Source organism: Oncorhynchus clarkii, chromosome 12, assembly GCF_045791955.1.
Source record: "Oncorhynchus clarkii lewisi isolate Uvic-CL-2024 chromosome 12, UVic_Ocla_1.0, whole genome shotgun sequence".
Taxonomy (NCBI): domain Eukaryota; kingdom Metazoa; phylum Chordata; class Actinopteri; order Salmoniformes; family Salmonidae; genus Oncorhynchus; species Oncorhynchus clarkii.
In genome coordinates this window covers 56,132,641-56,156,801 of record NC_092158.1, presented here as the reverse complement: position 1 = coordinate 56,156,801, position 24,161 = coordinate 56,132,641, and the positions used below count along the sequence as shown (strand labels likewise).

The following is a 24,161-nucleotide window of genomic DNA, read 5'->3' as shown; positions in this document are numbered from 1 at the left end:
AGCTATGCACAGGGTTCAGCCCAGAGATTATGACTGAGAGAGAGAAAAATGTAAAATATGACATGGATGTGCTCACCACAGCGGGGATTGTCGTCACGGTAGGAAGAGGTCAGAGTGTCTCCTGGGAGAGGAGGCTTCTTCTTAGAGAAACTGATGATCCTGTTGATTTTCCGTCCAGCCGCTCTGCTCATAGATCCCGTCAGCTCTGTAAACGCCCCCCTCTTCCCCTTCCCTGAATAGAAACACACAGTCGTTTACAAATGTGTCTGAAAACACTTCTTTTTTTTTGGATTCTTATTTACTGGAAGCTCAAGTTATAATCTAGCACAATTATTTTTTTTTTGGGGGGGGGGGGTTGGAAGTCTCCCTGCTCTGTCTATCAGGTGCTACTCTCTCTGCCTTGTGTACGTACAGTATATGTCCTATGATGTCATTGTGAGACAAAGGCAGGAAGAGGGCAGGAAGGATGTTTCTGCTCTGAGCCACACTTCCTGTCTTTTATGTGCTTTAGGTAAAACATCAAAATGTTTACCCCTCTTCTGACCCAAGAACATGGATCGCTCTCCTTGTTTATTCATGAAATTGTTCTCCCTCTCTATGTAGACAATCTACTGCCCAACATAGTTCTACACTTCACCCTGCATGGGCCTGTGACTCACAGTTTAAAATACAGAACAGAATGTTTTTCTAAAATTAAAGTACAGATCCTCCTTACATCTTGTAACTGATGTGGTCTTTCAGAATGTGGAACTATCAGAATGCAGACAGGTAAATACAAAGCTGCAGTATGTATATAAGAATACAGACATACGGGGATGGTCAGGTATTTTGAGGCAGATTGGGGCCTAACCTTGGTCACAGTTGTCCCGGAGCTGACCAGAGGGCAGGTTGTCACCGGTGGCCACGCTGTCAGAGTCGGAGGTGTGCTTGTCAGCTCCTAGTAACTAATACAGAAGAAGGGAGGGGGGGGGGATTAGGTTTGTGGCGGGGCATGCCATGCTCGCCAGAAAGGCATGTCACTGTACTTGTGCATGTGGCTTTAAAAACTTAAAACACACACACGCATCCACACACACACAGTTGAAGTTGGAAGTTTACATACACTTAGGTTGGAGTCATTAAAAATTAATTTTCAACCATTTCAACAACTCCTACAAATTTCTTGTTAACAAACTATAGTTTTGGCAAGTCGGTTAGGGCATCTAATTTGTGCATGACACAAGTCATTTTTCCAACAATTGTTTACAGACAGATTACGGTTTGCAACTGCACACGGGGACAAAGATCATACTTTTGGAGAAATGTCCTTTGCTCTGATGAAACAAAAATAGAACTGTTTGGCCATAATGACCATCGTTATGTTTGGAGGCAAAAGGGGAAGGCTTGCAGGCCATAGAACACCATCCCAACCGTGAAGAACGGGGGTGTCAGCATCATGTTGTGGGAGTGCTTTGCTGTAGGAGGAACTGGTGCACTTCACAAAATAGATGGCATCATGAGGGAGGAACATTATGTGGATATATTGAAGCAACATCTCAAGACATCAGTCAGGAAGTTAAAGCTTGGTCGCAAATGGGTCTTCCAAATGGACAATGACCCCAAGCATACTTCCAAAGTTGTGGCAAAATGGCTTAAGGACAACAAAGTCAAGGTATTGGAGTGGCCATCACAAAGTCCTGACCTCAATCCTATAGAAAATTTGTGGGCAGAACTGAAAAAGCGTGTGTGAGCAAGGCCTTCAAAACTGAGTCAGTTACACCATCTCTGTCAGGAGGAATGGGCCAAAATTCACCCAACTTATGGTGGGAGCTTGTGGAAGGCTTTGACCCAAGTTAAACAATTTAAAGGCAATGCTACCAAATACTAATTTAGTGTATGTAAACTTCTGAGCCACTGGGAATGTGATGAAAACAAATAATAGCTGAAATAAATCATTCTCTCTACTATTATTCTGACATTTCACATTCTTAAAATAAAGTGGCGATCCTAACTGACCTAAAACAGGGAATTTTTCGTAGGATTAAATGTCGGGAATGATGAAAAACTGTGGTTAAATGTCACACCCTGACCATAGTTTGCTTTGTATGTTTCTATGTTTTGGTTGGTCAGGGTGTGAGCTGAGTGGGCATTCTATGTTTCATGTCTAGTTTGTCTATTTCTATGTCTGGCCTGATATGGTTCTCAATCAGAGGCAGGTGTTAGTCATTGTCTCTGATTGGGAACCACATTTAGGTAGCCTGGGTTTCACTGTGTGTTTGTGGGTGATTGTTCCTGTCTCTGTGTTTGCACCAGATAGGGCTGGTTTGAGTTTCCACTTGTTTTGTTAGTTATTTCATGTATATTTGTCTTTATTAAAAACATGAATAACCACCACGCTGCATTTTGGTCCGCCTCTCCTTCAGATGAAGAAAACCGTTACATTAAATGTATTTGGCTAAGGTGCATATACATTTCTGACTTCAACTGTAGACCCTGCAACGAGAGAAGGATTTCCAGCTAGGACATAAAAGCCATTATCGTCTCAGAATAATCCTGAAATGGGTTCAACAGTCTGTCTGTCCAAAGCCTGTCCAAAGCCATACATTTAGGCTGTAATGAAATCACTCTGTTTTCCTCTATGTGGAGTTTCGGTTGCTGATTGCTGATTGCTAGCCCTTTACTTTGACAGCTGTTTCCTTCCCACAGTCAGCAAGGCAGCATGAGCGTCAACCCCCCTCTGATCGAGTATTGACACTGAGTAAACACACCATCAACTGATAAAGACCAGGCAGTGTTACACCAGGGGTGTCAAATCAGGGAGTATGTCTGTCTGTCTCTTCACTGGACTGTTTTCATTCTGTCTGGTTATTTACTGTGACAACAAATGACTCCAAAGAGAAGCCATGTGGATATATAAATTAAATTCTCTATCTTAAAGAATTCAATTTCACCTCCTTCCTATAAGCCTCAATTATACTGTTATACAAGAACACTATCCATATCAGATTTTGTATGTTGTTTATGAGTTGGACCCACATATTCATGAACAGCTTTGCCTGATGTCCTATGTGGTGGGCTAACTCATGAATTGATGTGATATATTCAGGTGAGCGGACACCTGGGGCGATTGATTTGAGAGTTGCCCTTCGTGCCCGCTGCCATACCCTTTAACTCCGTACTTCTTTCTGACTAATTTGTATACAGGTAGACCAGAAAAGACCCGTCCCTGATTGGCAGATGAGTGGCAACCCTGATTAGAAGCACCTGCTACTTATATCCTTTACAAATTCTTCTTTGAATTAAAATAAAACTGTACCTACACTCTGAAGAAGGCTGTGAAGCCAAAACGTCTGTGTACACTATCCCTGATGCGGTGAAAAGAAAAGAAGAAAAAGAATGCAGGAAGCTTTATGTGACATCTTTTTGAGTGCGGACCAATCACACTTCTTTGTTTGTCTGGTTACTGCAGCATGGTGATATATGTGGATGTTAAACATAGCACCAGTTCCCAGAGTGTCTGAGTCTGTTTGAGGAAAACAGGGGGGCCCATAGGGGTCTGTTCAGTGCATACAGTGTGTTGGATTACAGACCTATAGGCTGAGTGTGGTAGCCAACGGGGTTACTGAGGGGCAGCCCACCTTGTCCAGATCTTTCTTCCTCTGGATCATAGGAGAGGAGGAGCCCTCTAATCCGTCATTGCTGCAGGCCTGACTGACCACCTCCCGGATCACCTTGAGCCATCGCTCCGCCTGTTCCTTGCTCTGGACAGCCAGCACCAAGGCCTCTCCCCCAGGCAGGGAGAAACGAAGCTTATGCTTCTTGCGGCGTGCCTCTTTGGGGATGTAGATGACGTTACATAGGTTCAGCGGCAGCTCAATGTGTGGGCTGCTGTCTTTGATGCTCTTGTAGCACTGCAGAGAAAGACACACAAAAATATTTTTTCATACTCTACAAGGGACTTAAAAAATAATTTTCACTGCATATGCATATGTCAAAATGTGTCTTAGTTACCTCAGCCCTGGTGTGTAATAAACATTTAATAATAAACACATGCAACCGACAGCCGAAAGGTTCCTGTTGTCCTACCTGTAATCTGTTGTCACGGACAACGGTCAGCTGTTTTGCCCACTGTCCGAAGCGTTTCTTGCGCAGCAGGAAGGCACAGATGTGACAGTCCTTCATGGGGCCCACAGAGTTCTCCTCTGACTGCCACCGCCGAGTCCTGTCCTGGCCCTTCGCCTCCTCATCCTCCTCATCGTACGACTCATAGGAGCTGCTCAGCGCATCTGAATCAGCATCTGGAGAAAAACAAAGGTTAATGGATAAGAAGGTTCCCCCTCTCTCCCTCCTAATATGCAAATAGAGCACACGAACACATTCATCTCAACAGGGTGTTACGATTTCATACTCACAGGAGTTCTTCCGCGGGCCATTGATTCGGGTGGTTGGGTAGTTGTTGTCAGCGTCTTCATAGTATGCATCTTCAATGGAATTTGGGGGACTTGAGCTGACTAGAAGGAAGCAGGAGGTAACAGATTAGATGTAACCTAATAATAACAATGTGTATGGACAATGACTTCAGATGGTTATAGGTGACTGTTGGGAGGAAATGTGAGTACTCACTGCATGTGGCGATGTTGGTGATGTACTGGGGCACCGTGCCAGGGTCCAGGGGCACTGCCTCCTCATAGTAGTCCTCTGGTGGAGGGGTGGTTGGCAGAGGAGGGGGGGTGTCAGTGGGACTCTGGGGGCAAAGGGTTAGGGTTAGGCAAAATAACGAATGTGTTATACACACAATTATATAGTATAGTCAAAAAGGCTATCTTACTTTCGACGGCGGTATTTTGGAGGTTTTCTCCTCTACCTGATCCTTCAGTTCTTCTGGGGAGGCTCTGAGCTCATGCAGGTCACAATCTGTTGGGAGTGGGACAATAAAATATAAAATCATTTTCAAGATTTCCTTTAAGAATTAAATAATGTGCTACTGTATACTAGGATTGTCTAGCAAGTTCTCCTTCTGTCATATGAAATAATAAAGATATGATATTTAACTCACCCAATTCCTCAAACAAAGATTCCACAAAGCTGGTGCCATTTCCATAAAGGGAAGTGTTCATGTATACGAAGTCTGATCCATTCACTTTAACAGAGAAGAAAACTGAGTACATGGAAAAAATGAACAAAAATCTTTCGTTCTGACCTTGAGCAAGGCAGTTAACCCCCAACAACAACTGCTTTCTGGGCGTCGATGACATGGTCGACGATTAACACCCCCTTGGAACACACACACACACTCACCTGATGGCTGCAGCTGCCCCAGTAGGCTCCGTATCACACTCATCTTCTCTGCTGTGGCTGTGCTCACACTCTCATGGTCCAGCAGCTTCAGCAACACGTTCAGTTCACTCACCAGGTACTCCATCGCTGGGGGGAAAGAACACAGGTCAGAGGTCATGTATGAAACAATGAGAGATAATTTCAAGAGATTGTACAATAAAATGACTGAGCAAATCTATATTCATAGGTCAACTCAGATATCTGGTTATATAGACAAGGTGGCTGGAAGAACCCAGACAATATAATAATAACGTGGGGTCTGGCAGATTAATGCAATAAACGGGTATGATAGTCACAAAAGCAGAACCAATGATTGACAGTCATTGTGCTAACGCTAGTTAGCATTGGCTCATAAAACCACCTATAACTTCCTTCATACTGGACACAGACACATACAAATGGTATCCATGTGTTCATCTGACTCTGTTTAAGTAGATACAATCCTGAAGTAACCCTTTAAGGTCTGAGAGGCATTCGCCTATTGGGCAAGTTAGGAGTGTTTTTTGGTTGCCCGAAGATTATGATCACTTAGCCCTAAATGTTAAGTAGCTATTTTAAACTACATGCAGGGAAATAAACCAGAAAGACCAGACTACTGGAATTCTTTGCATCCTGGTTGTTATCAGTAATAAAAAAATCCCCTGCTCAGGTCACTTAGCACAGGAAATAGAGCAACCTTTAATGTCTATCCCTGAGAACTTCTCAGCAGTGTCCAAATTGTATTTTAATTTTATTTCACCTTTATTTAACCAGGTAAGCCAGTTGAGAACAAGTTCTCATTTACAACTGCGACCTGGCCAAGATAAAGCAAAGCAGTGCGACAAAAACAACAACACAGAGTTACACATAAACAAATGTACAGTCAATAACACAGTAGAAAAATCTATGTACAGTGTGTGCAAATTTAGAAGAGTAGGGAGGTAAGGCAATAAATATGCCAAAGAGGTGAAATAATTACAATTTAGCATTAACACTGGAGTGATAGATGTACAGATGATGATGTGCAAGTAGAATTACTGGGGAGCAAAAGAGCAAGAGGATAAATAACAATATGGGGATGAGATAGTTGGGTGTGCTATTTACAGATTGCCTGTGTACAGATACAGTGATCGTAAGCTGCTCTGACAGCTGATGCTTAAAGTTAGAGAGGGAGACATAAGACTCCAGCTTCAGTGATTTTTGCAATTCATCCAGTCATTGGCAGCAGAGAACGGGAAGGAAAGGCGGCCAAAGGAAGTGTTGGCTTTGGGGATGACCAGTGAAATATACTTGCTGGAGTGCGTGCTACAGGTGGGTGTTGCTATGGTGTCCAGTGAGCTGAGAAAAGGCGGGGCTTTACCTTGCAAAGACTTATAGATGACCTGGAGCCAGTAGGTTTGGCGATGAATATATAATGAGGGCCAGCCAACAAGAGCATGCAGGTAGCTGTGGTGGGTAGTATATGGGGCTGGTGACAAAACAGATGGCACTGTGATAGACTACATCCAGTTTGCTGAGTAGAGTGTTGGAGGCTATTTTGTAAATGACGTCGCCGAAGTCAAGGATCGGTAGGATAGTCAGTTTTAGGAGGGTATGTTTGGCAGCATGAGTGAAGGATGCTTTGTTGCGAAATAGGAAGCCAATTCTAGATTTAGTTTTGGATTGGAGATGCTTAATGTGAGTCTGGAAGGAGAGTTACCAGTCTAACCAGACACCTTTTGGTAGTTGTCCACATATTTTAAGTCAGAACCGTCCAGAGTAGTGAAGCTAATCGGGCAGGTGCGTGCCGGCAACAATCAGTTGAAAAGCATGCATTTAGTTTTAATAGCATTTAAAAGCAGTTGAAGGCCACAGAAGGAGTGTTGTATGGCATTGAAGCTTGTTTGGAGGTTTGTTAACACAGTGTCCAAAAAAGGGCCAGATGTATACAGAATGGTGTCGTCTGCGTAGAGGTGGATCAGAGAATTCCCAGCAGCAATAGCGACATCATAGATATATACAGATAAGAACCGTGTGGCACCCCTATAAAGACTACCAGACTTTCGGACAACAGGCCCTCCGATTTGACACACTGAACTCTATCTGAGAAGTAGTTGGTGAACCAGGCGAGGTAGTCATTTGAGAAACCCAGGCAATTGAGTCTGCCAATAAGAATGTGGTGATTGACAGAGTCGAAAGCCTTGGCCAGGTCGATGAACACGGCTGCACAGTACTGTCTTTTATCAATGGCGGTTATGATATTATTTAGGACCTTGAGCGTGGCTGAGGTGCACCCATGACCAGCTCGGAAACCAGATTGAATATTGGAGAAGGTACGGTGGGATTCTAAATGTTCGGTGATCTGTTTGTTAACTTGGCTTTTGAAGATTTTAGAAAGGCAGGGCAGGATGGATATAGGCCTATAACATTTGGGGTCTAGAGTTTCTCTCCCTTTGAAGAGGGGGATGACCGCGGCAGCATTCTGAGCTTTGGGGATCTCAGACGATACGAAAGAGAGTTTGAACAGGCTAGTAATAGCAGTATTCGGCTGATAATTTTAGAAAGAGAGGTTCCAGATTGTCTAGCCCAGCTGATTTTTAGTAATCCAGATTTTGCAGCTCTTTCAGAACATCAGCTGTCTGGATTTGGGTGAAGGAGAAGCAGGGCGGCTTAGGCAAGTTGCTGCAGGGGGTGCAGAGCTGTTGGCCGGTTAGGGTTAGCCAGGTGGAAAGCAGTCATAGACAAATGCATATTTTTTATAATCGTAGATTTATCGGTGGTGACAGTGTTTCCTGGCCTCAGTGCAGTGGGCAGCTGGGAGGAGGTGCTCTTATTCTCCATGGACTTTACAGTGTCCAAACACTTTTTGGAATTAGGGCTACAGGATGCAAATTTCTGTTTGAAAAAGCTAGCCATGGGGCCTCCCGGGTGGCGCAGTGGTTAAGGGCGCTATACTGCAGCGCCAGCTGTGCCACCAGAGACTCTGGGTTTGCGCCCAGGCTCTGTGGTAACCGGCCGCGACCGGGAGGTCCGTGGGGCGACGCACAATTGGCCTAGCGTCGTCCGGGTTAGGGAGGGTTTGGCCAGTAGGGATATCCTTGTCTCATTGCGCAACAGCGACTCCTGTGGCGGGCCGGGCGCAGTGCGCGCTAACCAAGGTTGCCAGGTGCACGGTGTTTCCTCCGACACATTGGTGCGGCTGGCTTCCGGGTTGGATGCGCGCTGTGTTTAGAAGCAGTGTGGCTTGGTTGGGTTGTGTATCGGAGGACACATGACTTTCAACCTTCGTCTCTCCCGAGCCCGTAGTAGTGATGAGACAAGATAGTAGCTACTAAACAATTGGTTACCATGAAATTGGGGAGAAAAAGCGGTAAAATTCAACAACCAAAAAAAAAAAAAGCTAGCCTTAGCTTTCCAAACTGACTGTATTGGTATATTGGGTCCTGACTTCCCTGAAAAGTTGCATATCGCGGGGGCTATTCGATGCTAATGCAGAACGCCACAGGATGTTTTTGTGCTGGTCAAGGGCAGTCAAGTCTGGGGTGAACCAAGGGTTGGTCGTAGTTATACATTTTCTAAATGGGGCAGGCTTATTTAAGTTGGTGAGGAAAGCACTTTTAAAGAGCAACCAGGCATCCTCTATTGACGGGATGAAGGGGCTGAAGGGGGTTTATAAAAAGCGACAATGGTGAGAGACTTGTTTCTTGAAAGGTGGATTTTTACAAGTAGAAGCTCAAATTTTTGGGCACATACCTGGATAGTATGACAGAACTCTGCAGGCTCTCTCTGCAGTAGATTGCAACTCCGCACCTTTTGGCAGTTCTATCTTGTCGGAAGATGTTATAGTTAGGGATGGAAATTTCAGGATTTTTAGTGGCCTTCCTAAGCCATAATTCAGACAGGGCTAGGACATCAGGGTTGGCGGAGTGTGCTAAAGCAGTGAATAAAACAAACTTAGGGAGGAGGCTTCTAATGTTAACATGCATGAAACCAAGGCTTTTACGGTTACAGATGTCAACAAATGAGAACGCCTGAGGAATGGGTGTGTTGCTGGGGGCTGCAGGGCCTGGGTTAACCTCTACATCACCAGAGGAACAGAGGAGGAGTAGGATTAGGGTACGGCTAAAGGCTATAAGAACTGGTCGTCTAGTGCGTTCGAAACAGAGAGTAAAAGGAGCAGATTTCTGGGCGCGAGAGAATAGATTCAAGGCATAATGTACAGACAAGGATATAGTAGGATGTGAGTACAGTGGAGGTAAACCTAGGTATTGAGTGACGATGAGAGAGGTTTTGTCTCTAGAAGCACCAGTTAATCCAGGTGAGGTCACTGCATGTGTGGGGTTGGAACAAAAGGGCTCTCTAAGGCATATTGGGCAGGGCTAGGGGTTCTACAGTGAAATAAGACAATAATCATTAACCAAAACAGCAATAGACAAAGCATATTGACATTAGGGAGAGGCATGTGTAGCTGCGTGATCATAGGGTCCAATGAGTAGCACTAGATGAGTCAAGGAGCCAACTCCGTAGTCGCTGCTACACTAGGCGAGCTGGAGACACGGCGATTCAGACAGCTAGCGGGCATCCGGTGACGTCGCAACGAAAGAGCCTGTTGAGACCACCTCGGACGGTTACGTCGGCAGACCAGTCGTGATGGATCGGCAGGGCTCCATGTTGGCAGTAAAGGGTCCAGGCCAATTTGTAAAAGAGCCCAAGAATTGGCTGGTGGACCTCTTTGGCTAGCCGGGAGATGGGCCTAGCTCCAGGCTAGCTCCAGGCTAACTGGTGCTTGCTTCGGGACAAGACGTTCACCAGGAGTAACCACTCGGATAGCAGCTAGCTAGCTGCGAAGTTCCGGTGTAAAGGTGCAGACCTTGCGGTAGGGATCCGGAGATGTGGTAGAAAAAAGCAGTCCGATATGCTCGGGGTTGATATCGAGCTGTGCAGACTGGCAGGAATTGACCGGGTTGAGGCCGGCTGATATCCGAGTAATCAGTGAGGACCGCTAGCATTGGCTAACTGACTACTAGCTAGTAGCTAGTTAGCTGGCTAGCTTCTGAAAGGGGTTCTGGTTCTAAAGTATAAAAATAGCAGATCTGTACCACATTGGGGGAGGCAGGTTGCAGGAGAGTATTGTCAGTCCGTAGATGGAAAGTGAGATTAAAATCTATACGAAATATATACGAAGAAAACAATATATGCATGGGACAGGACAGGAGAAGACAAAGACACACTCCCGACTGCTACGCCATCTTGGATTGAATGAACTCCAGATTTTGGATTACACATTTTGGATGATTTTCCACACCTCTCTTCCTGGCACCCTCAAACCCATGACAGGACCATTTCATTATACAGAAACATCTGCTCATCAGCTACCCTGGTGATCAGTTGTTTCTCTCAGTAGATGAGAGGCTTCACATCTCTTATCTTATCTGTAGATTTCAAGGTTTTACTGCTAACCTACAAAGCATTACATGGGCTTGCTCCTACCTATCTCTCTGATTTGGTCCTGCCGTACATACCTACACGTACGCTACGGTCACAAGACGCAGGCCTCCTAATTGTCCCTAGAATTTCTAAGCAAACAGCTGGAGGCAGGCCTTTCTCCTGTAGAGCTCAATTTTTATGGAATGGTCTGCCTACCCATGTAAGAGACGCAAACTCGGTCTCAACCTTTAAGTCTTTATTGAAGACTCATCTCTTCAGTGGGTCATATGATTGAGTGTAGTCTGGCCCAGGAGTGGGAAGGTGAACGGAAAGGCTCTGGAGCAACGAGCCGCCCTTGCTGTCTCTGCCTGGCCGGTTCCCCTCTTTCCACGGGGATTCTCTGCCTCTAACCCTATTACAGGGGCTGCGTCACTGGCTTACTAGGGCTCTTTCATACAGTCCCTAGGAGGGGTGCGTCACTTGATTGGGTTGAGTCACTGATGTGATCTTCCTGTCTGGGTTGGCGCCCCCCCTTGGGTTGTGCCGTGGCGGAGATCTTTGTGGGCTATACTCGGCCTTGCCACAGGATGGTAAGTTGGTGGTTGAAGATATCCCTCTAGTGGTGTGGGGGCTGTGCTTTGGCAAAATGGGTGGGGTTATATCCTTCCTATTTGGCCCTGTCCGGGGGTGTCATCGGATGGGGCCACAGTGTCTCCTGACCCCTCCTGTCTCAGCCTCCAGTATTTATGCTGCAGTAGTTTATGTGTCGGGGGGCTAGGGTCAGTTTGTTATATCTGGAGTACTTCTCCTGACCTATCCGGTGTCCTGTGTGAATTTAAGTATGCTCTCTCTAATTCTCTCTTTCTCTCTTTCTTTCTCTCTCTCGGAGGACCTGAGCCCTAGGACCATGCCTCAGGACTACCTGACATGATGACTCCTTGCTGTCCCCAGTCCACCTGGCCGTGCTGCTGCTCCAGTTTCAACTGTTCTGCCTGTGATTATTATTATTTGACCATGCTGGTCATTGATGAACATTTGAACATCTTGGCCATGTTCTGTTATAATCTCCACCCGGCACAGCCAGAAGAGGACTGGCCACCCCACATAGCCTGGTTCCTCTCTAGGTTTCTTCCTAGGTTTTGGCCTTTCTAGGGAGTTTTTCCTAGCCACCGTGCTTCTACACCTGCATTGCTTGCTGTTTGGGATTTTAGGCTGGGTTTCTGTACAGCACTTTGAGATATCAGCTGATGTACGAAGGGCTATATAAATACATTTGATTTGATTCAATTTGATTTAGTGGGGCATTCCTGGAGCTGAGTGAAGAGACACCAGAACTGCAGTACCAGTCACTGGACCTGGGTCTCTCCTGGAGAGGAGCATTACACACACACACACACACACACACACACACACACACACACACACACACACACACACACACACACACACACACACACACACACACACACACACACACACCACAGTGGTAGGGAAGAGACTGAAAAACTCAGTGTGTGCAGACAGTAATCTCAGTAATCTCAAGACCACCTGTTTTTCTTTGAGGTCTCTGGATCTGAGAGATGTTTTCCCCTGGTCTAATCACTACAATATGGGACTGTTTCTTTTGCTTTAGTCCAAAAGGTTGTTGTCTTTATCTCTGCTCATAGCAGATCAAACAACCTGTTGGTTAAAGTGTTTAATTTCTCTGCCCACTGGACCTTCACCATGTCTTACATGCCTCAAAGCACAGACCTGAAGTGCTCTGTGAGCAGATGCATTCATGTGGAAACAAGTCTAATTGTAAGGTTATGTTAGCACAGTCAGGATCTTCCACAATCTTATCAAAAGCGGTCTGCTCTCTTGAATGTCTGCATTGCCAGCAGTTACTCCATCATAACACAACAACGCCATTAGGCCTACCTCTGAAACAAGGGCAAACAAGTTCAGCACAAAACACACACACTATGATTTCATATGATTTCGCAATTGTCTGAATATAGCCCAGTAAGAGTGTTGTTTAGAAGTGGGGTGCCGTAATGTCTGGGGTGGTCAGAGAGTCAGACGTTGCCTGTTCAGCTTATTTGAACAGTTGAGGCAACATTCAGGTTATACCACACAGAAGGAACCTAATTAACATGACAGAGCTCCAGCATGTAACAACACCGGATTCAGTCATAAAATTGTCTTTGTATGTCTAAAGGGCCTTGACTGACAAAAATGTTAACAAAAATGTTAATGAGATGAACTTGGACGGTTTGTATTAGAACACAGCTATCCAGAGAAACATGGCAGGTATCAAGACGTAAAACAGATATCTCTGTCATGACACACCAACGTCGAAATGAATGAATGAACGAGCAAGGGAAAGGAATTGGTCCTATCAAAACAGAACTCTGTCTGAAAGGTAGACAGGGTTTGAGATAATTAGTTGAGAAAACGTCCACCTCCGCCTCAGGAAGTGGAGATACAGTGTTCAGTAGGACCTCTGATAAGACTGTACACACGATCTACACACAGACAACTACACCACATGGCCCGAAAGTATGTGGACACACACTCGTCGAATACCTAATTCCAAAATCATGGCCATTAATATGGAGTTGGTCCCCCATTTCCTGCTATAACAGCTTCCACTCTTCGGGGAAGGCTTTCCACTAGATGTTGGAACATAGCTGCAGGGATATGCTTCCATTCAGCCACAAGAGCATTAGTAAGGTCAAACACTGATGTTGGGTGATTAGGCCTGGCTTGCAGTCGGTGTTCCAATTCAGCCCAAAGGTGTTCAATGGGGTTGAGGTTAGGGCTCTGTGCAGGCCAGTCAAGTTCTTCTACACCAATCTCAACAAACCATTTCTGTATCGACCTCGCTTTGTGCACGGTGGCATTGTCATGCTGAAACAGGAAAGGACACTCCCCAAACTGTTGCCACAAAGTTGGAAGCACAGAATGGTCTAGAATGTCATTGTATGCTTTAGCGTTAAGATCTCCCTTCACTGGAACTAAGGGGCCTAGCCCGAACTATCAAAAACAGCCCCAGATCATTATTCCTCCTCCACCAAACTTTACACTTGGCACTTTGCATTTGGGCAGGTAGCATTCTCCTAGCATCCATCTATCCCAGATTTGTCCGTCGAACTGCCAGATGGGGAAATGTGATTCAGAGTCCAATGGCGGCAAGCTTTACACCACTCCAGCCAACGCTTGGCATTGCACATGGTGATCTTAGGCTTGTTTGTGGCTCCTCAGCCATGGAAACCCATTTCATGAAGCTCCAGACAAATGGTTATTGTGCTGACGTTGCTTCCAGAGGCAGTGTGGAACTCGGTAGTGAGTGCTGCACCCGAGGACAGATGATTTTTACGCGCTTCATGCTTCACCACTCGGCAGTCCCTTTCTGTGAGCCTGTGTGGCGTACCACTTCGCGACTGAGCCATTGTTGCTCCTGGACGTTTCCACGTCAAACTCACAGTTGACCAGGGCAGCTCTAGGAGGGCAGAAATTTGATGAACTGACTTGTTGGAAAGGTTGTTGGCGTCCTATGACGGTGCCACATTGAAAGTCATTGAGCTTTTCAGTATGGGCCATTCTACTGCCAATGTTTGTCTATGTAGATTTCATGGCTGTGTGCTCGGTTTTATACACCTGTCAGCAACAGGTGTGGCTGAAAAAGACTAATACACTAACTTGAAGGCGTGTCCACATACTTTTAGTGTATTTCCAACTCAAATGTTACAGTCTTGAGAGACTGGGACAAACACAACACACACAGACCACTGAGGGACAAATAGCGGGCTGCCAAGACCAAGTATAATGCAGGCATGCAGTCAATTTGGTTACTTACCGGCTTCAACAGCTGAAGAGGAAGAGAAGCCCACCATTTTCCAAAAACAGCTCCAGTGAGAATTGCTGTGGTAATCCACACATCAGCTGTGCTTGTCTCTGGGATTGCAGAGCTCTAAACACACAGTTTGGCTGAGGTGTCACTCTCATTCACCCTCACCCTCACTCCCTCTCTCCTTCTCTGGTATTGTGGTATACAGTAGGTTGGGCTCAAATTATTGACTCTCCTGCTGTTACACCCCACCTCCTATACTCTATCTTCCTCTCTCTCTCTTTCCCTCTGGGGGGTGGAACTACTCAAAAATACTTTCATCTCTACTTCTCTTTGAGGAGTTCCACTTCCCAGGGTCTGGTCTCTGGTGGTTGAAACTGGATCACAAAAAAGGAAGGGGATGATAGTCAAAGCTCAATGATTTATGAAGTAAGTGACTTCTGCAGGAGATGATGTGATGTGGTTATCGACTCGCAATTACATGACAGATCACTGGGCAATGTCTAAGAAACCACCATGGATGTCTCATTGCGTGCATAGTCAGTCACTAAAAGGTTTCCATCCAACAAGAATAGCGTTGGGTTGGGTTTCTCGCTCCAGAGAGAATATCCAGTGGGGGGTGAGGATGATCCAGTGACCTTAACACTGCTGCCTCTCTCTAACTGCTCACCACACTGACACACTCTGACACGTCCTCACGGCTACAGCCGGCACACAAGGAAACCATGGTGACCCCAAAAGCCGCTGACTGAGCTGAGCCAAATACCTGCCAACGCACTCACAGCAGGACAGCACTTCCTCCAACTCACTAGACTCAACACTCAGACATACCAAGGAGCTTCATATGCATATGAATCAGCTTCACTGCTCCTTTGGTTCCATCTTTAAAAAAAGACTTGTCGTTTGAGTGTGTCTTTAGAGAGACTGTTTGTAAGCTAATGAATGGCTGCTGATTTTTTTTCTCTCACAGTAACAGATGGAATTTCACTCTAATTTATTGAGAGATGTTTGAAGGACAGCAGATTGTTTCCACAGAGAATGGTCGGTTTCCTTCCCCTTGAAACAAGGAAATGAAGCCAAACAAAACAAGAAAGAAAGTTCTGCTGCTATACAAAATATATATATATGTGTGTGTGTGTGTGTGTGTGTGTGTGTGTGTGTGTGTGTGTGTGTGTGTGTGTGTGTGTGTGTGTGAAAGAGTGTGTAAGAGAGAGAGAGAGTGCATGAATATACTACAGTATGTGTGTATGAGGATACAAGGATGAGGACAAAGAGGAAAAGGGGAGCGGAGCGGAAGCAGGCTAAGCGGTACGGTAGGATGTGTGTGTTATTTTAGCGGTGTGGGGTGCAATCACAACTCCACAGCCCTGGGTCTCCAGGGCTCCATTGTCTGTGTGTGAACCCTACTGCCTGGGGCAGAGAGGGGCCCGTCCACCCTTCCGCCCAGTTTCCGCGCTGCTCGCGTTCCCATGCAACACCCTCAATCCTACACACCTCTGGGAAGTGTGTCAGCCTGCCTGGCCGGGGGATCATGGTGGTGTTACAGTTAGTTTAGTACAGTCACAGTGCTCAGAGAGGCCTCATCTAGTCACGTTCCCCTGCAGCCACACCTACACAGAGTGATTGAACACTATGACTTTTGACCCCTGCCGTGGTTCTGTGAGTTCAGGTCAACAAAGCCTTGCCTGTCAACTGTCAACAATCCCAGATCACAGAGCTGTCAGCTAAGACCATGAAACCTGACGTGTACTCTCTCCCCTGAGAACTTTATCCAGTATCATCAAAGTTGGCTTGTGGTAAAAGTAATGTCAAATCAGCAAACTGACCTGCACTGATGCTACCACGAACAAAGAAACAGACAGCCTCTTATATTTACAAGTACTTACCAAAGATCTTTGTGCTAATCCAACAGAGCCAAAGTAGACACCGCCAAGGGGTTGTGACAACCGTAATGTCTCCAGTAATTCAACAAAGCTACATCCTACACTGGATAGGTCACAAACACAGAGAGGGGAGGTTATCCTGAGCCTTCATTCAAGCCCCTTTCATTCAGCCTTTCCGCACCCTAACAATACACCATTGTCCAGACAAGGGCCAGACAATGCTCTTAAAGAAACGGGGACAATGCAGTCCGGTGAGTTGTGGTTCTGGCGGCATACATTGAAACGCGTGGCTTTTTTTTGTGGCTTTCTTCTGCAAATTGCTATGAATTAACAAACGCATTTCTTAAAACTTGTCAATACTTAACATCGTGTCAGGGCGTGGGACATTCATTGTGTGACAATAAATAACTAGTAGGTTTATTAGGCTCCAGCAGCTAGAATTTGTCCGGCCACAATTCAACTGTGGAAACACGGCGGCTCTCAACACAGACAACAGAAAGAGCTGGCCGCTACTACACTTGAGATTGTTCGTGAGGTGTTTACCTCTGCCCTCCATTTACAAATAAAACCGGTGAATTAATCATTGGCAGTGCTCACTGCTAAAGGGGATACCTATTCAACCAAAGTGGAAAGCCTGGAGAAGATCGCCAATGTGACAGAGGTGCGGCTCCATGACCTGGAAACAGCACAAGCGAAGTTGGAAGGAATAACACAAACTCCTCAAAGAGAAAACGGAATCACTCGAAAATCATTCCCGTAAATTCAATGTGCTAGTCACTTCCTTCACGAGCAATCTTTTCTATGAAGTGTTCGGGCAGGAGAAGCTGGGTCCTATGCTGCTGAATAACACTGGGCATCGCACAGGTCAACTCCGCAGCAGATCTCGTATGTATGATTGTGCGGATCCACACACTTGAAGGCAAGCGGCGAATTGTTTACCTTGCTGCGGAATGCGGGGGTCTGACCTATGCAGGGAAGAGGATCAGCATCTACCCAGACCTATGTGCCAAATTGCTAAACAGAGGGAGACCTACAACGAGGTGAGATCCCGGCTACGCATGCTAAGACTGAGATGCAGCTATGCTATCCAATATTGTGGATAGCATACCTGCATAATGAGCCAGTCATGAGGTTCCATCTGTCGGCTTGTCCCCTTGTGTGTTGGGCTTGACGTGCTCATCGAAGAAGTCTTGAGAATCCTTGGCTGTGGGAAAATGTGTGTTGTGTTCTGGAAGGTCAAGATGAGTTTTGTCAAGTGGTGGATGAAGCAGCATCTCAGTCCTAGCCTATGGCTATGGTGCTGCCCTCAGCATAAGGCAGTGAGGAGGACCCCCCTCAAGTACAAGGAACAATATTACTATTATCGCTGAGCATTGAACTTGTTACAATTATATTGCCTAAGGTCCAGGACATTTACACAGTGATGACACCATGCCAATTAATGAGCAATCGACAAAATATGGATCCTACAGCTATCCTATTTTTAACTGGTTAGGCATTAGGCTTGCATTTAAAAAAAATAAATATATATATATATATATATATATATATATATATATATATATTTCACCTTTATTTAACCAGGTAGGCTAGTTGAGAACAAGTTCTCATTTGCAACTGCGACCTGGCCAAGATAAAGCGTAGCAGTTCGACACATACACATACAAACACAGAGTTACACATGGAATAAACAAACATACAATCAATATTACAGTAGAAAAAAAGGAAAACAAAAAGTCTATATACAGAGAGTGCAAATGAGGTAGTGTAAGGGACTTAAGCCAATAAATTGGCCATGGTGGCAAAGTAATTGCAATATAGAAATTAAACACTGATGTGTAGACATGCAGAAGATGAATGTGCAAGTAGAGATAATGGGGTGCAAAGGAGCAAGATAAATAAATAAATACAGTATGGGGATGAGGTAGTTGGATAGGCTGTTTACAGATGGGCTATGTACAGGTGCAGTGATCTGTGAGCTGCTCTGACAGCTGGTGCTTAAAGCTAGTGAGGGAGATATGAGTCTCCAGCTTCAGTGATTTATGCAGTTCGTTCCAGTCATTGGCAGCAGAGAACTGTAAGGAAAGGCGGCCAAAGGATAAATTGGCTTTGGGGGTGACCAGTGAGATTTACCTGCTGGAACGCATGCTACGGGTGGGTGCTGCTATGGTGACCAGTGAGCTGAGATAAGGCGGGGCTTGACCTAACAGAGACTTGTAGATAACCTGGATCCAGTGGGTTTGGCGACGAGAGTGAAGCGAGGGCCAGCCGACGAGAGCATACAGGTCGCAGTGGTGGGTAGTATATGGGGCTTTGGTGACAAAACGGATGGCACTGTGATAGACCGCATCCAATTTGTTGAGTAGAGTGTTGGAGGCTATTTTATAAATGACATCGCCGAAGTCGAGGATCGGTAGGATGGTCAGTTTTATGAGGGTATGTTTGGCAGCATGAGTGAAGGATTTGTTGCGAAATAGGAAGCCGATTCTAGATTTCATTTTGGATTGGAGATGCATAATGTGAGTCTGGAAGGACAGTTTACAGTCTAACCAGACACCTAGGTATTTGTAGTTATCCACATATTCTAAGTTAGAGCCGTCCAGAGAGGTTTTCGCCTGCCAAATCAGTCCTCGACAACTACTGTGATTATTATTATTTGACCATGCTGGTCATTTATGAACATTTGAACATCTTGGCCATGTTCTGTTATAATCTCCACCTGGCACAGCCAGAAGAGGACTGGCCACCCCTCATAGCCTGGTTCCTCTCTAGGTTTCTTCCTGGGTTTTTGCCTTTCTAAGAAGTTTTTCCTAGCCACCGTGCTTCTACACCTGCATTGCTTGCTGTTTGGGGTTTTAGGCTGGGTTTCTGTACAGCACTTTGAAATGTCAGCTGATGTACGAAGGGTTATATAAATAAATGTGATTTGATTTGATGCTGGACAGGTGGGAAGGTGCGGGAAGTGATCGGTTGAAGAGCATGCATTTAGTTTTACTTGCATTTAAGAGCAGTTGGATGCCACGGAAGGAGAATTGTATGGCATTGAAGCTCGTCTGGAGGTTAGTTAACACAGTGTCCAACGAAGGGCCAGAAGTATACAGAATGGTGTCGTCTGCGTAGAGGTGGATCAGAGAATCCCCAGCAGCAATAGCAAAATCATTGATGTATCCAGAGAAGAGTGTCGGCCCGAGAATTAAACCCTGTGGCACCCCCATAGAGACTGCCAGATGTCCGGACAACAGGCCCTCCGATTTGACACACTGAACTATATCAGAGAAGTAGTTGGTAAACCAGGCGAGGCAATCATTTGAGAAACCAAGGCTGTTGAGTCTGCCAATAAGAATGTGGTGATAGACAGAGTCGAAAGCCTAGGCCAGGTCGATGAATACGGCTGCACAGTAATGTCTCTTATCGATGGCGGTTATGATATCATTTAGGACCTTGAGCGTGGATGAGGTGCACCCATGACCAGCTCTGAAACCAGATTGCATAGCGGAGAAGATACGTTGAGATTCAAAATGGTCGGTAATCTGTTTGTAAACTTGGCTTTCGAAGACCTTAGAAAGGCAGGGTAAGATAGATATAGCTCTGTAGCAGTTTGGGTCTAGAGTGTCTCCCCTTTGAAAAGGGGGATGACCACTGCAGCTTTCCAATCTTTGGGAATCTCAGACGATACGAAAGAGAGCTTGAACAGCTAGTGATAGGGTTTGCAACAATTTCGGCAGATCATTTTAGAGAGAGAGGATCCAGATTGTCTAGCCTGGCAGATTTGTAGGGGTACAGATTTTGCAGCTCTTTCAGAACATCAGCTCTCTGGATTTGGGTGAAGGAGAAATCGGGGAGGCATGGGCGACTTGCTGTGGGGAGTGCAGGGCTGTTGACTGGGGTAGGGGAAGCCAGGTGGAAAGCATGGCCAGCCGTAGAAAAATGCATATCAGTCATATCTCCTTTTTGTTTCATTTTAATTATATTTTTCTTCATTACCCACCCTTACTTGTCAAGACCAAACATTTGGTCATTACCCACTCTTCATTATGTTACAACCCCATCATTATAGTACAGGGCAGGGGGAAGATGCCTAGATGGCCAGCATCCCGGAGTCGCCTCTTCACGGTTGACGTTGAGACTGGTGTTTTGCGGGTACTATTTAATGAAGATGTCAGTTGAGGACTTGTGAGGCATCTGTTTCTCAAACTCGACACTCTAATGTATTTGTCCTCTTGCTAAGTTGTGCACCGGGGCCTCCACTCCTCTTTCTGTTCTGGTTCAAGACAGTTTGTGCTGTTCTGTGAAGGGAGTACACACCGTTGTACGAGATCTTCAGTTTCTTGGCAATTTCTCGCATGGAATAGCCTTCCTTTCTCAGAACAAGAATAGACTGACAAGTTTCAGAAGAAAGTTATTTGTTTCTGGACATTTTGAGCCTGTAATTGAACCCACAAATGTTGATGCTCCAGATACTCAACTAGTCTAAAGAAAGCCTGTTTTATTTATTTTCAGCTGTGCTAACATAAATGCAAAAGGGTTTTCTATTGATCACTTAGCCTTTTAAAATGATAGACATGGATTAGCTAACACAACGTGCCATTGGAACACAGGAGTAATGGTTTCTGATAATGGGCCTCTGTACGCCTATGTAGATATTCCATAAAAAATCTGCCGTTTCCAGCTACAATAGTCATTTACAACATTAACAATGTCTACACTGTATTTCTGATCAATTAGATGTTATTTTAAATGGACAAAAATCTGATTTCTTTTTTAAAACAAGGACATTTCTAAGTGACCCCAAACTTTTGAAAGGTAGTTTATACAGTGGGGCAAAAAAAGTATTTAGTCAGCCACCAATTGTGCAAGTTCTCCCAAGATGAGAGAGGCCTGTAATTGTCAGCATAGGTACACTTCAACTATGACAGACAAAATGAGAAATAAAATCCAGAAAATCACATTGTAGGATTTTTAATGAATTTATTTGCAAATTATGGTGGAAAATAAGTATTTGGTCACCTCCAAACAAGCAAACACACCGCCCGGGCAACATAATGTACCTATGATGAAAATTACAGGCCTCTCTCATCTTTTTAAGTGGGAGAACTTGCACAATTGGTGGCTGACTAAATACTTTTTTGCCCCTCTGTATATACACTACATGACCAAAGATATGTGGACACCTGCTCCCTGAACATCTCATTCCAAAATCATGGGCATTAATATGGAGTTGGTCCCCCCTTTGCTGCTATAACAGCCTCCACTTTTCTAGGAGGGGACTTGCTCCCATTCAGCCACAAGAGCAGTAATTAGGTCAGGCACTGATATTGGGCGATTAGGCCTGGCTCGCAGTCGGCGTTCCAATTGATCCCAAAGGTATTCGTTGGAGTTGAGGTCAGGGCTCTGTGCAGGCCAGTCAAGTTCTTCCACACCGATCTCGACAAACCATCTCTGTATGGACCTCACTTTGTGCACGGGGGCATTGTCATGCTGAAACAGGTAAGGGCCTTCCCCAAACTGTTGCCAAAAGTTGAAAGCACAGAATCGTCTATAATGTCATTGTATGCTGTAGTGTTAAGATTTCCCTTCACTGGAACTAAGGGGCCTAGACCAAACCATGAAAAATAGCCCCAGACAATTATTCCTCTGCCACCAAACTTTACAGTTGGCACTATGCATTTGGGCAGGTAGCGTTCTCCTGGCATCTGCCAAACCCAGGAGGACGAGAAAAGAGAGACTGGGGAAAAGCAGGAGCTGATACAAAAAACGCTGGTTGACTTGACAAACAAAACAAACTGGCAACAGACAAACAGAGAACACCGGTATAAATACACAGGGAATAATGGGGAAGATTGGCAACACCTGGAGGGGGGTGGAGAAAATCACAAAGACAGGTGAAACAGATCAGGGTGTGACAATAACAGCACTTACAGTTGCCCGGGGCAACTCTAGCAGGGCAGAAATTTGATGAATAGACTCGTTGGAAAGGTGGCAACCTATGACGGTGCCACGTTGAAAGTCACTGAGCCTTCAGTAAGACAATTCTACTGCCAATGTTTGTCTATGGAGATGGCATATTTGTGTGCTCAATTTTATACACCTGGCAGCAATGGGAGTGACTGAAATAGCCAAATGCACTCATTTGAAAAGGTGTCCACAAACTTTTGTGTATATATATATATATATACTTTTGGAAGATTATAGCCTGTCTGATTTTACCGCTCACATAAAAAAAGAAAGGGCGACAAGGCAATGTTAGAAACTAGAACAAAAAAAACAACACAAACATACACACACACACACTGTAGCTGATATGTGCAGAGGCGTTGGGAGGCAGCTGTGTGCGGTCCATAGGCATCCATCCGCATTATGGGTACATGGATATTAAATCAAACAACAATGCAGTTCAAGAAATAGAGTCAATAAAATATTTACTAAATAAATCTAATCAATCAAAAAGTAACACAATACATTTCCATAACAATAACATGGCTATATACAGGGGGCACCGGTACCGAGTCAATGTGCGGGGGTACAGGTTGGTCGAGGTAATTTGTAAAGTGACTATGCATAGATAATAAACAGCGAGTAGCAGCAGTGTAAAAACAAAGGGGGGGGGGGGGTCAATGTAAATAGTCTGGGTGGATTAATTGTTCAGCAGTTTTATGGCTTGGGGGTAGAAGCTGTTAAGGAGCCTTTTGGTCTTAGACTTGTCGCTCCGGTACCGCTTGCTGTTCGGGAGCAGAGAGAACAGTCTATGACTAGGGTGGTTGGAGTCTCTGACAATTTTTTGGGCCTTCCTCTGACACGGCCTAGCATATCGGTCCTGGATGTCAGGAAGCTTGGCCCCAGTGATGTACTGGGTCGTAGGCACTACCCTATGTAGTGCCTTACTGTCAGATGCCGAGCAGTTGCCATTCCAGGCGGTGATGCAATCAGTCAGGATGCTCTCGATGGTGCAGCTGTAGAACTTTTTGAGGATCTGGGGACCCATGCCCATGCCAAGTCTCCCGAGGGGGGAAATGTGTTGTCATGCCCTCTTCACAACTGTCCTGGTGTATTTGGACCATGATAGTTTGTTGGTGATGTGGACACCAAGGAACTTGAAACTCTCAACTTGCTCCACTTCAGTCCTGTCGATGTTAATTGGGGCCTGTTCGGCTCTCCTTTTTCTATAGTCCACGATCAGCACCTTATGTCCTGCAGCTGAGATTTCCCGTCTAGGCTGATGAAGCAGCTTCTATCAACCCTTTAGCTTCCTATTCCTATATGCTCGTCCCTGCTACATCCAAAATGCACTTCATCATCGCCTTCATCCCATCACCTTCTTTTACCTTTGCATCGCACATAAGATCAGCTGATTCTATCTCTGTCTGTAAGTCTTAATGATATCACATTGCTGTATGTCTCCTATCTCGCTGTCCAGTAATGTCCTCTCCAGACCAAAGCTTAGGGAGATATATCTGCACACAACGATGGTCTCCAGTCTAGGAGAAGAGCGAGCTATGTGAGAGAGCTGAGAGGAAAGAGAGCTATGTGTTCTGGTTTGACCTGCCCTGTCCTCCCTACAGTACACAACCAAGGACAGGACAGACTCCCTCTGAAGATGCACATCAGCTGTTGCGGGAAAGAGGCTTGCTGTTCATCACACTCAGTGAGGACTGCTGAGGGATCCACAGAGAGGGCCTTTGTGCAACCAGAGCACGGTCACATGGAGGCCACATGGCCTTGGTGGGAGGGAGGATGTAATTCAATGT

General features: G+C 45.4%; 1 protein-coding gene across 2 annotated transcripts in view; it reads right to left on the bottom strand.

The window, feature by feature from the left end:
• Positions 1–24,161, bottom strand: part of LOC139420836 (actin filament-associated protein 1-like 1) — a 36,619-nt gene that overhangs the window by 4,010 nt on the left and 8,448 nt on the right. Inside the window, exons 1-10 of one of the 2 annotated variants that reach the window (XM_071171177.1) lie at positions 14,543–14,766; positions 5,278–5,403; positions 5,036–5,119; positions 4,808–4,893; positions 4,603–4,723; positions 4,392–4,490; positions 4,066–4,277; positions 3,618–3,890; positions 851–944; positions 77–232 (exon numbers count right to left, since the gene is read on the bottom strand). In XM_071171177.1, coding sequence (XP_071027278.1) covers positions 77–232; positions 851–944; positions 3,618–3,890; positions 4,066–4,277; positions 4,392–4,490; positions 4,603–4,723; positions 4,808–4,893; positions 5,036–5,119; positions 5,278–5,403; positions 14,543–14,579 — 1,288 coding nt within the window. In that variant the 5' untranslated portion in view covers positions 14,580–14,766. Of the gene's footprint in view, positions 1–76; positions 233–850; positions 945–3,617; positions 3,891–4,065; positions 4,278–4,391; positions 4,491–4,602; positions 4,724–4,807; positions 4,894–5,035; positions 5,120–5,277; positions 5,404–14,542; positions 14,767–24,161 lie in introns of those variants that run through there. The other variant, XM_071171178.1, reaches the window with a different exon arrangement.